This window comes from Solenopsis invicta, chromosome 2 (genome assembly GCF_016802725.1).
Source record: "Solenopsis invicta isolate M01_SB chromosome 2, UNIL_Sinv_3.0, whole genome shotgun sequence".
Taxonomy (NCBI): domain Eukaryota; kingdom Metazoa; phylum Arthropoda; class Insecta; order Hymenoptera; family Formicidae; genus Solenopsis; species Solenopsis invicta.
In genome coordinates this window covers 7,266,204-7,280,752 of record NC_052665.1, presented here as the reverse complement: position 1 = coordinate 7,280,752, position 14,549 = coordinate 7,266,204, and the positions used below count along the sequence as shown (strand labels likewise).

General features: G+C 39.1%; 1 protein-coding gene across 1 annotated transcript in view; it reads right to left on the bottom strand.

The window, feature by feature from the left end:
* The window catches only part of LOC105200791 (ankyrin repeat and SAM domain-containing protein 1A), a 44,694-nt gene that overhangs the window by 26,856 nt on the left and 3,289 nt on the right, over window positions 1-14,549 (bottom strand). The window contains 6 exon segments of the mRNA XM_011168511.3: window positions 1,838-2,069; window positions 2,777-3,003; window positions 5,779-5,901; window positions 6,072-6,217; window positions 6,484-6,640; window positions 6,794-6,874. Of these exon segments, the coding sequence (XP_011166813.3) occupies window positions 1,838-2,069; window positions 2,777-3,003; window positions 5,779-5,901; window positions 6,072-6,217; window positions 6,484-6,640; window positions 6,794-6,874 (966 nt within the window).

Here is a 14,549-nt window from a genome sequence, read left to right as displayed (position 1 = left end):
GTCAACCGTTATCGATTACCAACAATCAACCGCAACATCCAAAGCCAAGCAACATAATCTCGCATCGGCCAAGCTGGAGTAACTGCTATTCAGCTATGCGCCACTCGATTAAATTTAACAAATGTTTATGGAATACGGAATTTTATTACGCTAATGTTATTTCATATTTTAAATGGTAATAACCATTCACGAATAACGGAATGCTTAAATCAAAACACTCGCAAAAGCAAAACAAATAAGGATCGTATTATAGAAGGATGTAAGTGTAAATCGTGTTCGCGCGCGCGCGTATAGAAAAGACAGCTGCTTCCATTGACAATAGGTACGGTTCAAGTAAAGATTGAGACATTTACAAGTGCCGACTTTTTAATGAGGCCAACGTCGACGAGGACGGAACGCGCGACAAACGTGAGGAAAAGAGAAGCGAAAGAGGAGCTTGCGGTCCCGGAGGGTTGCGGAGGCCACGCGCTCTTGTAGCACGAGGGAGAGAGCAATGGTTATTAGTTTTATGCTGAGACGGGCTAACATTTACATTGTTTAACGTGATGGATTCATTTCGAGGCGGCCAAGCCGGGGCTACCGACGTCAAACATTGATGGTAGAAGTGCGGAACATCAACGGGAGCTCTCACGTTCTCTCGCTCCCCTTCTCCCTCTTCCACACGTATATATTGCATATCTCTCTTTCTCCTTCGTTCGCTCCCTTACTCTCCACTTTCCTCTCATCGTCTCTCTATCGCCCTATGTCTTCGTCTTTCTCTTTCTCGCCCGCTGTACTCACCGAGCCAACCAGTCGGGCTTAGCAGCTAGAGCGGTAGCACTGGCACAGAGTACCAATGGGGTGATGCAGCGGGGTGACCTAGGGGCGAACGAGGCGGTCGGACCCACCATCTCGCCTGCCTACATCAGGAAAATTAAACCAAGCCAAGCGGTGCTTAACGCGCTGGGGCTACACGCGGCCGTGCCACCTCCTCCAACCTCTTCCTCCACCTCCACCTTCGCGTTTCACCCCCTGGCGCCGCCCCATATCCAGGTTCCCTTTTCGGTTCGAGAACCTCCACCTTCTCCACCTCCTACGGGTACCAACGGCAGCGGTAGCAGCAGCGCCAGCACCAGCCGTCATCATCCCGGTGCTTGGCCGGTACTCACTCATTCACTCCGCGCTCCGTCCACGTCTACGCTTTTGTTTGTCCAACATCTTCTATATTAAAGCACAGCCGCAGCCGCTCTGCGCACATGGAGCCTTTTTGCAAAATATTACGGCCTCCGCGCTTACCCGATGCAATCGCGGCTTTTATTTATTTATTTTTTTTTCGAGAGACCTCTGTGAAGATGGTCTGAATGATAGAGGAATACTTTTTCCACTGTATTTTTTACGCGCGAAGTCCCAATCCTCTCGAGTGATTATACGTGAGAATATATGTGTATGAATATATGTTTGATGCATATGTATTGAAATTTTTGTTAAGTGTAATAAATGAATGTAATTTGTCTGTTAATTACACATACGTTACTAGATACTACTTAACGTGTTCTAATAAATATTTATACGTCGAAATAATTTAAATAATTGATATATTACGGTATCTTATTCACTCATATATACGTATATAATTTTCTCATGATACAATTTTCGCTGATGATGTAAATGATTTGGTTACTACATTAATACCTTGCTAATATCACGAACACATATATTATTTATATCATTACAAGCATGTATCATTATCACGACGTCGTAGTATCAGTAGCGAGAAATAGGGGAAAGGTTTAATATATACGCTGTAAAAAAATATTGCAACGCACAACATGCAATGAATGTGAAGAAAAATACTCACAAGGACATGACGGAAGTGGACATGACGGAAGTGCCAGAAACACGACGATCGTCGTCCCGAGGTTTATGATAGAACTGCCATTGAGTAGGCGACGTCCCTTCCGCGGGGGAGAGATCATCCTCCGGACGAACATTTTCATAGGGGCTGCCCAACGAGTCGCCACCCTGCACCGGAATTGGTGGCAAGTTCTCGCTATCGGCGTCACTTTCCACACCGGAGGAAGACCGATGCCCTGTTTCGAAATCGACGAGGGCATGTAATTGTATACAATGACACTATCCATAAAAAATAATTACAAATACTTTCCAAAAATGAAACTAGCAAAAGAGTGCAGCGTGATAAAAATTATTATTATCATTGTGTAGCTGCAGGACAGCAAATGAGAAGGAAACGAAATAACGAAAGTTTGAAATAAATTTTTTCAACACTTCTAGCATATAACATTTTTAAAAACAAGAATGTCTGGATCATCGTTATTGTATAATGTAAGTTGCAACGGTAAAAATTATAAACGTGTCATTTCATTATTTGCACATACTCGTAATATATGCAGAAACGGAGTTCGGGATTAATCTCATGTGCTTAATATAACGTGTATGCAAATACACGTAAATCTTTATATATGGCTAAGAGCGATTTAATTAAACGCTGCAGTAAACTAGAAACGTACGTTCTCTCGTCAGAAGTCTACTAATTATTACATATTTATACATATTTATGTATATGTTTATATATATATATATATATATATATACATATATGTTTATATATATATATATAAATATATAAACATATACATAAATATGTACATATACGCATATGTGTATATATATATATGTGTGTGTGTGTGTGTGTGTGTGTGTGTGTGTGTGTGTGTGTGTGTGTGTGTGTATCGGTCGTGGTGTTACGAAAATAAATTGCATACGAATGCGACCGTACTTTTTATCACCGCTGTGATATCTTGAGTGACGTGCGGCGGAAACTGTCCCAGAAGATCAAGCACCGTGTTTTGCCGAGAATCCCTAATGCCCAAATCCACTCCGCGATCTAAAAGCGCCCGCACCACTTCCATCTTGCCGCAGAGCGCTGCCTCGTGCATCGCGGTGCCCGCTGACGTTCTCGTATTGACGTCAACTCCAGCAGCAAGGAGCACCTCCACGACCGCTCTGCAACAAAATTAAGCAAATTTCTCATTGCATTTCGTTTCGCGTTTCAATAACAAATGTAGTAAAATTTACAAGAATCTTCTGTAATTATTTAAAGCTGGCCGTGTCTACTTAAAAAGAGATTAGATTGCGCTTAAATACAACAGCTTCGTATTTCGTTAGATTTTTCAGGTAAAAAATAAAAAAAAAGTAAAATCTACAGCTTAAAAAGTATTACGAAATAAAGTAACAAAATTATCCGCTGTAATTGTGAGTTTAGTGATAAATCCCGAGTGGGAAGCAGAAACTAGAGCTTCGGGGTTTTAAGCAACCTCGAAGCGTCTGGATTCTGCGACTTCCATCCATCGATAAGCCATTAAGACTATCAGAGATGCATTTGGCATCGGCGCCTAATCGAAACACAGATTTTGCTCTCCTTCTATCGGATGGGCCGAGCACCGACTGCGGTGACCGCAGCCGTCCGTCGCATATAGGATTGGCGGCTGAAGATCGGATTCGCGTGCACCTATGTTGTTATTACCGTAGCATAGGGGTATTTGTATACTGGCTTACCGAGAGCATCGATATTGAATCCGATAATAGACATTACTCCGCGTCCACCCTCTTCCCCTCCAAACTGATCCCTCTCTGCCATCAGTCCCTTTCCCCAACCCCCTTCTGTTCTAGCCCCATATAGCTGCACTGGTAGATCCACTAAATATCGTGGTGCGCGCGTGAAACGCGTGCGTGAGTCCGATCGTCGCAATGTACGCAACCCCTCCCATACGTGTCCGCGTGCGCGCGTACATCCACCTCAGGGACTCTCAAACTTTGCAAATCGGAATCTTCTCTAATATCTCTAATATAACTCAACAAATTCAGAGTGGCTAAAGGAAGTTTAAATAATCAAAAATACACTGCGTACAATGTAAAAGAGAAAATAGAAATATGTGTAAAATATAACAGATATATGTACAAAGCACTTTTATTACACCACTTGAACATTATTCGTACAGAGGCATAGAAATTCGCGTGATCCGTTATCCACAATCAACCGTAAAAGTAAATAGATCGACGCGTACTTTTATTAATTCATCGACATTTTCCTCACTCCTCTCGTAGACGTTTTCCATAGCTGCAGTTTGAGAAACGCTGATCTAGCCCAAACGTCCAAACAGCTCGTGCGTACGCGTTCGCACTCGTACAGGCGCAAACGTCTCGCGCGCCGTTATTTAACCAAAATTCGAGCGATAAAATGTCACGTTCTGCACGCTCTCTCTCTCACGCCCACCCCACTCCACCCCACCCCGCCTCCCCCTCCCTCCCTTCCCGGCCAATTCTGCTGCACCCTCGCGCCGGCATCGACGGAAAATGCAGCCGCCGGACTGTATATCGCGATACGATCGCATTATAAGCGGCAAGCGCCGGTTAAAGCGATTACCGGCTGCGAGGCTGCATAGAAAAACCGGCGTTATACCCGATTACAATGTGACTGCCGTTTCGCGGCGATTCACGATTCGATTCGACCGCCAACCGGACTGTTACGATCGTCCATCCCCCTCGCTGTCCGCCACTCTCGTCTCCGTGGCGTCGATTATACAAAAAGCTCAGCGGGATTACGGACTAGCATCGCCCTGTTAAACGAGAACGTATCGCACGGCACCAAATGTTAAATGCGAAACGACCAGGTAACGGAGATGTTACAGCGCGTGATACGTGAAATGAAATTTGCCACCGCAACCCTAAGGTACCAAAGAATTTTTCGCGTTTATCGAAGAATATAGCGGCGGTTATAGTCTTTAGCAGCTCTGATCACGAGAGGGTCCGACGTAATCGATTATCGACGCTTCCTTCTTTGTCATCCTATCACGCGGTTCAGTTAATTGAATAATATTGCACAAGATACATGGCTATGATTATGACACATTATTTATTCCACATAGGAGGTTCTTCCACTCCAGTTCAATACCGATGACTTATTATTCGTTATATCATTACATATATGCAGTGACGCGATAATGAATATCTCGATAATGAACAACGTAATGCAAAAAATCAACATCTTTTTTTGAGCTGTGCAGAGGAATGGTATTTTGCCGTTGCTGCCATCGCGATTAATATAGGTCGTCGATACGTTTCGGCGGCAGTGATTAATACGATTCTCGTAATCGGGAGGCGGTCAGCAATCCGCACGGATGGACAGAGCGGCTGCCGGTGTGATGCGATCGGATGCATTCGCGTGGCTCGAGGAGGGACGAGAGGGCAATCGACGGAACGGTAATATGGGACGTGTAACCAGTAGAGGGTTGGATCGGATCATGCCAGTCGGAGGACGCATATATCGTATTCGACGGGATTACGCAACGCGGTGCTCTCTGATTGGCTCTAATGGCCAGCGCTGCAAATGGCTCGACATCGTTATGGTTAGCTCGAACGAATCCATTGTTGTACTCGAACACAATACACGTCGCGCATTATCCAGTAATTAGCGTAACCATTTCGCGGGAAGAAGTGATATGCGGTCCTTAGACAAACAAATATATATTATCCAAACGTGTGACGATGGTGGCATTTTACAATACGCTTCGCCCGGACAAGATATAATTCAATTTGATAAAACGCACAAATAAATCGTTTCGTACGAGATCGAAAGGGAAAAATAATACAACTGTATTTTCAAAATATATCATATCTCAGTATTATTAAATGTATAATAAACGCAATAGTTAATTTTAATAAAATTTTCTAGCGGTATAAATTATTCTCTTTATATATAGCAAATAAATTAGCTCTTACCTGTGACCATTGCGCGAAGCTAAATGCAATGGTGTATGCGGGAAGATCAGAGACGAGGAAGAATTACGAAGTGATTCGATTAATTCAGGATGCGTTCGCACGAGTAATTCCACAGTTTCCAATCTGTAAGAAACGCCACGATTACATTATAACGTGTGATGCCTACGACACGTTCCCCGATCGAAGCTCTACTATCGATCGCGAAATTTAATATTCGCAAATATCATGAAGTGTATACGGGGTAAATATGTATCTGAGTTGCTGAAAAAGATATAGTCGTATGCGCGATTTACCTGCCATATTGCGCGGCGAGGTCGAGCGCGGATTCTCCGCGGCTGTTGCGGATACTAGGGTCGCATCCGTATTGCAACAGCTGTGCCACCACTTCCGTGTGCCCGTACTGCGCGGCACAATGCAATGCAGTTTCGTTATCCTTTGTCTGTAACCAAACAATATTTAGAACTTTTTTAGGTATTACATATTGATTTACAATATTCATCGAAGGTATTTTCACTAAATTTTATTTTACAAATTTATATAATTATAAATATTACCTTTGGTGTAAAATAATTTCTTATATTATTTTAATGAAAAAATACTAAGAAGCATTTTGAGTGTCTCAAAGTGTATCTTAAAATGATAATTTTACGCGGTCACGCCATTTTCATAAGAATTTTCATAAGATCGATTCACTGTGCTACTAACCGCAAGATTCACTTTCGGTACCGATGGACCTTGGTTGAGAATTAATCGTACAATTTCCGCGTCCCCAGCCCAAGCTGCCAAATGAAGCGGCGAGGAACCTTTAGCGTCGACAACATTGGTGGAAGCCTCATATTGGAGCAGCAATCTGACCACGTCTCTGTAAATGTTTGTTTCAGGAAACGTTAGAGAAAATACGTTTTTTTTTGTTTTTTTTTTTGTTTTTTGTTAAATTAATGACAAAGAAAGCATCACATTTTTACACTTTAAAAAAAAGTACTAAAATATTTTTAAAAAGTATTTAAGATTGTACCTATGCCCGTTCAGGGCTGCATGGTGAAGAGCTGAATATCCACTGGCATCTTGCACATTAGCACCTGGTCCACGACGTAAACTGCAAATAAAAATATTGCTTAATCGTACAACAGAAAATCAATGAGTTAAAATTGTTTATGCAATATAAATTATCGCTTTTTTTTTAATTTTAAAATTTTGCTTTATGAATCCCGATTGCTAAGTCGCGATAATCAACTAACAAGGAAATCTCGCGAAGTCAAATTCTGATTTTAATAAAACTTTGCGTATGTGTGCTGTGTAGTATAGATATAGTATACTTTTTTAAATGGTTATTTTTTTAGAATTTTTAAAAAATTTTGAAAATAATTATTTTTTACAAATATTGACATGGGTAAAAGTAATTTTATTTAAAATCTTTTGTGTTAAATATTTTTTGATATCTTAAATAGTTTTTGAGACGAAAAAGGCTAAAAACTACTTCACTTATAAAGAATGATTTCATCTCTTAAAATGGTTTTTATGTTCCAATTGATATTTTCTAAATTCATCTATTTATTATATAACCTATACGTATACAGTTTTATTCAAATCAAAATTTGACATTTTGCGAGATTTTATCGTAATTTATTAATCATTATAATTATCGAAGAAACGCCAGAGAACGATAGGGTTAAAAATAGAATATATATTGAACCCTTTTTTAATAAAATAATCTTATAAAAGAATTCGCAAAATATAATTCGCTAAGAATTATATTCGTCAACAATAAGTTTAAAATTTGGATCGAACGTTGGCTGAGATATTATTATTTCGCAATAAAATCTTTATAGCTTTCGCGAAGGGAAAATTCTACAGATGTTTCTGAGCATCGAAACTATTAAGTTGCTCGTCAATTTAATAATATTACTTATTCCGGCATCGTGCAATAACTGCGCTTCGAGTCCGACGAAAATGCGGCGCGCAGTTCGCACAAGCGAAAGATCGTAATAATTATTATTCAGTTCTAAGATCCGCTGTTGTCACATTTATGTTTGAAATTAAATTCGTATCAATTATTTTTAACTCACTACCTATTGATGATTCGATGTTGAATCAATATTGTATTTTTTAGTTTTATTCTCGATATTCTCGTGATATTCGAAGAGAGGTGACTGGCAACATGAATTCGCGGCGCCGAAAAATTGCCGGCGTATCTCGGTGTATCGCGGGCGCACATCGCAGACGGTTAGATGACATAATGTGCAATGTGAAAAGGAACAGGCTCGCTAATGAAGCTTCCTGCGTCCAACACATGTTCTCATTACGTGCCTTTGTTGCGCTCGCGCGGAGATAAATGTCGCGCCCCCGCAAACACCGTGTAAACGTCGGGCGCCCTCGGGAAAAGCGGAAGAGGCGCGCTATATAGCAGCGCTCCTCTTCGGCGACTTATGACTCCCGCCACCTTTCTGCTTCCTTTTATTGAATCGGATATCCAGATATTCCTGCAACGCTTTGCCGATAGAGGAATTTCTCGTTATCCCGTCTCTCTCCAAGTGGATTTGATTGGAGGAATGAAGGGGGAGGAAAGCCGGCGGCTATTCAGCCGTCCTCGAAGCGTTGAGTATCCGCGTTCAAAGGCGCTTGAATTGACTAGATTTCGAGAATATTCAAAAAAAGATCCGAATAAAGTTTATATAAAAGTGAATTCTTCCTCTCCGTTTTTTTATTTTTTTTTTATTTTGCGAGATACGGCGAGACTAAGTCGCCGTGAAAAAGAAAAAAATTAAGCGCGCAATCGAAATCAAAATCTTTCAAAAGTTCGTAATGAGAAATTTATCGGCGACATGAACCGGGCATTTACGCGCGGTAATGGATCAACATGAAAAGCCGCAATTAATGTTTTCATTTCACGGTAATAAAGTTCCGACGATCGTACGTGCCGTAAGTGCGATATTGCCTAACCGACATAGTCATCCGCCGTAGTGTTGTTGTAATGCTGGACACGTAACAGTAAGTTTATTGCCAACACCTAATTAACCCAGTAAATACGCTGTTCATTATATTCTCGTCGCGCTCGTTGGTAACGATTAAAACATTATGGGCGTTAGAAAGCGTTGGTTTAAGAAATGTCTTTTCGGTTAAAAAGTATCGTGAAATCTCGACGATTGACACACGCATTTGACAATTTTGCGATGCAACGTATCTTGAGAGAGAGAGAGAGAGAGAAAAAAACAAAATAATTGACAACCTGCACAATGTACGATCGATTGTTTTTATGTAGTACCATTCCTGTATATTCGCATGAAAGAATGTCTTAATGAGAAATGTTATTAGACAGCATAATATTGACATTAGACGACTAATAAATGCCACAACTCGAGCACGGTATTTGCGCAGCTCTTATATATCTTCGATATGAGGAGTGAAGCGCAAAAATATAGGTATACGTAATTCCACCCTCAGTTTATCCATCTAGAAGATAAACCTATATGAATATCACGATTTACGATTGCCTTTTTTTTATTAATATATTTAATAATGCTTAGGATTGTTACATACATATATCATGTCTATGGCCCAAAAAATATTCCGTGATACGCAAGACAATTAATTATCGTCGCACGGAAAAAGAAAAAGAGAGGGAAAGGGAAGAAAGGGGAAAAAGAGAAAGAGAGAGATAAAACAATTTGATTGATATTTACATTTAAAAGGCAACTTATAATTGAATCACTGATTACTATCATATTAGTTCCAAACGATCTAAATCGCTGGAATCCATTATCGATTGCAAACTCGCACGTGTGAAGGAAACGCAGGAACTTTTCCCTCGTTAAAAGAGCGTATATACACACATTTTAATCCCACGCCCACGTGACGTTGCCGTCAAAGCATCGCGCTCAGTTTACAAAACAATTACGTAAGCGGGAGACTTTTTTCCAGTATACGAGCGGCACATCAAAGCGCGTCGTCATTAACTAACGTCGTCATTAACCCCTCGGATACACGCACTCTAAATCGCTGACTTTCCGTAAGCGGCACGCGCGACGATCGGCGTTAGCTCGAGCTCTCCCCTTCACCTCCTTGAGGAACTCTTGTACCATTGTAACACAAAGATCAAAAAAAAAAATTGTATCGCATAAGAGCTGATATTACAGGCGTGGCGAAACGTACGTACCACTTGAACAAAATTGGAAATCGCATGGCATGAAAAAAAGTATGAGCATCATCGGCGTTGAGAAGAAGTATAGTCGTTTTCAAGCGTTCTCGCGAAATAAATCTTTAATGATCGACTAACGGCGTTGTACTTTTCCCGCTCTTAATTCTTCTTTATTTTCTTGCGCCTATACGGTGCAATTTGTAAGCTTTAGACTTCGTATGCTCGATCGCTCGATTCCGCTCTCTACTCTCCCATCGGCGTCTCTCACTATTTCGCCTTCTCTTTCGATCGTCGAGCCGAGATGGGTGTTTGTTTTCCACGTCCCGACAACAACGAGGGTGGTGCACAATTCTTAAAGCCGTGTACATAAACGCGTTGTGCTGTCATGCGCATGTGTTTCCGCACACATGCACGCGCAAAGTGCACATACACTATGGAATGATCAAGGAGCCGTTCGCGTGCTGCGATCCTCTGGTTAGTAAAGCACATTTGACTCTCTTTTCCTGCCCCTTCTTCCTTTCCCTTCTCCCAACGTCGCCCTTTCACTTTTCGTCCGCCCCATTCATCGAGTTCATCCGCTCTTCCAAGTTCCTTAATTAAACCCTGAAGATTGTCTGCAAAAAGGACATCGCCCGGTATCCCCGCAGTAGTTGAACATTACGAATGAGACGAGGGGCAAGAGAGATACAGATACAGATAGAGGGTAGAACGATCATTGGTGGAAGGACCGTCTGTTGGACACCGTATAATGGTAATTTCTTGTTGGTTTTAATCAAGAAGTTGCGCGATCGAAATGGGCATCGTGGGTCAGCTTCCAGCAGCATTAATAATCGAGCTATTGTTCTTTACCGATTAAAAAAAAAAATGCTTGCCTGGCCTTTAACTAATTGTTCGGGATAAAAATGTGCAAATAATGATAATAAGTAATTTTATTAAGTGTATTAAAACAATACTTTCTAAAAATATAAAATTACATAAATTTATTATAATATGAGATAAATATAATACTGTTTTAACATAAATAAAAAAATTGTTTTATATCTCTTGTTTGATATTATATATTGCCATATTTTAAAAAAATATAATATACATCACAAAGAACAGTGTTTAAAAAAGACCGTTTTTTGCTCTTGATGGAAACGTAAAAAACAGTGAATTTTACGGATTTCGACCTGAACCGATGGTGCTATTAATTTTCATTAAAAATGTAGGGAACGACATCATTTTTCAGATTTTAGGTTAAAAAGTCCTATTTTTCATCTTTTCCGTGATGTATGATTTTCAATATGAGTAAGTTATTTCATGTAAAACTTAGTATGCGAAGGTTCCTAGTATTGTTGAACAAAAATCTTGTTTTTTATGTAACATAATATTTAACAGTATTTATGTATCATAATATTTAATAGTATTTATGTATCATAATAAACGATGCGACGGTGAATACTTGCGTTATCGTAATGTTAATGGAACTTCTGTAAACATCTTAAAGGTAGGATTAGAAATATAAAACGCGGGTGGATAAACGGAGCCTAGAATTCTTTTCGACTCCACGGACGTGATTGTCTAGCGCGAACGCACCCTTATGCCGGAGGCAAAGTGTAGAGGAAAACTAGGCTGAGAGGGAGAAAGAGCAAAAGAGAAAGCGATGAAGAGTAGAGAGGAAGAGAGGATGAGACAGCAAAGGGAGGGACAGGGAACGAGCGTGCGAGAGAGAGAAATTGAAAGCTGTGAGGGTGTATACATGTGAGGGGTGCTAGGGCATCAATCGATAGTTTCCTCCGGCAAAGAAGAGAGTGCGTGATACGTGCTGACGTAGCCGAATGTCCTTCTTCGGAAATATTCAACGACAGGTGCCATGCGAAAAAAAAGAGAATTACACAGAATTTCTTAAAGATAGTAATAATAATAAACTTTAATTTTGAAAAAATATTGACACGATTTTTGCTCGATAAAAAATCTAATATCTATTTAATTTCAAACACATTTTAGTTAGTCTAAATATTGCAAAGCAAACAAATTGGTTGCCCATATAGCACAAAAAGATTGTTGCAATATTGCTGCTGCATTGTAGCAATATTACAATAATATAATGTTTTAGTGTTTTGATAATATTGTAATATTTCAGATAATTATATTAACACAACGTATATATAACTTTTAGAAATATCATGTCCCTGAATTAATTTTTACACATAAGAACCAACAACATTATTTATCAAGATACATTTCATTTACTTTCGTATTTTGCAAATTCATCCTTTTATTCAAGGAATTATTTCACCCGCGTATACTTGAAGTATAGAAAACTGTAAGAGGTCATCAGCATGAGAGATATTCAAAGGCAATAGTTTCTTTCAGATTAATATTTTCATGAGAAAAATTTGCAAAAAACCTATGGCAGCCATCTGAATATAAACATACATATATAGCTAAGAAAAGCTTAAACTTGCTCTGCAACTAGGTAATGGCATTTAACAACATATATGGATGAAAGCTTTCATATTGCTGTCTCTCATTTTAAAGTGCATGATTTTTTTAATTACAAAAAGCAAAACTCTGCCGCGTCCATCTGATGGTAATGACGTGTACTATTCGCGGGTGAAATTGCGGACATTATTTTTCACAAGATTTCTAAAACGTTGCTGCAACATTGCTGAAGTAATGTTGCAAAAAATCTATCTCTGCAATATTGCACTGCAACATGCAATGTTACAGCAATGTAAGCTTCTGTGCTGTATAAGCGATTACAATTTATCAGATTCTGATTATTACACATTTACAAATGGTTCAAGAAATTACTTCCGACAAATATGAATTTACTACATATCTATGTGTGAGATGTGAATACATTTATACTCCATCACATAATTTACGTTATATTTTTCGATTTTCTTCTGCCGTCAACTTTTTTTCTTAGCTTTTTAAAAAGCTGTGATTAAAATTATCATAGCTGTACAGAATAAAAAAAAAGCGAATGACGAACAAAGGATAAACACAGATTCGCGGGCGCTCGTACACGAAAAGTGGTGCGTCCACTTCGCGATTAGCATCGCAAAATATTCTCAGCTTCCACGTAGGGGTCGAGGGGCTTGGAGGGCGCTCTCTCAGGGCGGTCGCGTTTTATATTGCTTTTCTGTGATCTCGACGAGGAGGGTAAAAAGGCAAGCGCGTGTCGGGCGGTGAAGAGGTCGCGGAGAGTAACGAGAAGAAGAAATCGCGCGGGAGAAGTCGCCGCGGGCTGGTTTTGTAGTTACGGACAAGTTGCGCGGTGCCGACGACAGGCACAAGAGACAATTCGTTAGGGAAGCGACGCGTCCGTTATGATACATTTAGGAATCACCGACGGCGAATTGTCGCCCTCTTCTAGCTCTTAAAGAAGTAGACGGTAGAGGAAAATTGCAAATCTCTCTAACTTCTTCTTATATGATATTTGGTTTTCACGTAATGCATATAATGAAAAACTTATCGCGCATTTTTCATGTCACTAATTTTCGTAATCAAAAAATTTGATGACATCATGCTTTCTGTTATCAAGTATCTTGCTCAAATCAAAATTCAATCTGAATATTTGATGCAAAATAATAATGCAAGCGAGTATTAAAATCGAAAATTTTTATTTACAGTTTTATTTCTTCTATTTCGAGTTTTGATATCTATTATGGTCCAAGAAAAATATAATCCAGAATAGTGTACTTTTGTCAATATGATGAAGAACAATATTTATCTGCACTTTATTCTGGTGCACTTTATCCCTGAAAATAGGAAAAGATGATATTCCTTTGATCCATTGTATCTTTAACCATGTTATCTTGTGAAATTATTTATTAAATATTTGTGAAAGTAAAAATATATAGTTTGCAGTCTGACTACAAACGTGTTTTTTAATCTACAATTTTAATAATGAAAAAAAAAACTGTAAGACGCAAAGACATAAGGAAGATATAAGGAATAAAGATATAAGGAAATTTTATTTTTGTTAAGGTTGAATTTCTCATACGGAATTGTTTTATTGTTCTTATAATTATTTTCGTTTGTTCAAGTTATTTCATATAACGTAATGAACTTTATATAACGTAAAAAATATTAAAAATATAAATATAAACAAATTTGAAAATATCTTAACTTTTCTTAATAATATACACTTTTTATATATATTGGAGTACATCATGAATGCTATATCTTTAACCAAAATATAATTTTTTTATAATGTTAAAAAGTATATAAAAAATAACAATTTACATCTATAAAAAATAGATTTTTGTTTTTAGATTTTTAGACACCAATATAAAACTTGTACAATAAAAAATGTCAAAATTGGTTAAAAACCCATCTTCATTTATAGATTTTCGCTCGTTCTCCTCCCTCGATGTCTTTTACCTCTTCGCAGTGCAGTCATTCTTAAAATGCATGAATGCGCTCGTAGCACGTGCGCACACACACACGCACACACACGCACGCACGTACGCATGCACGAATCCCTCGAAAAACAAACCGTGAGCTTCTTGCGCCGTCGTCGTAGCATGACTTAATTAATGTGAAAGAGCGAGTAGCGTCGACAAAGTCCGTCTTTGTCGAGGAGTTCGTGGCACTGGGTCAATAAAGAGCGCCGCCGAGTAGACGACGGTATTTCACTAAT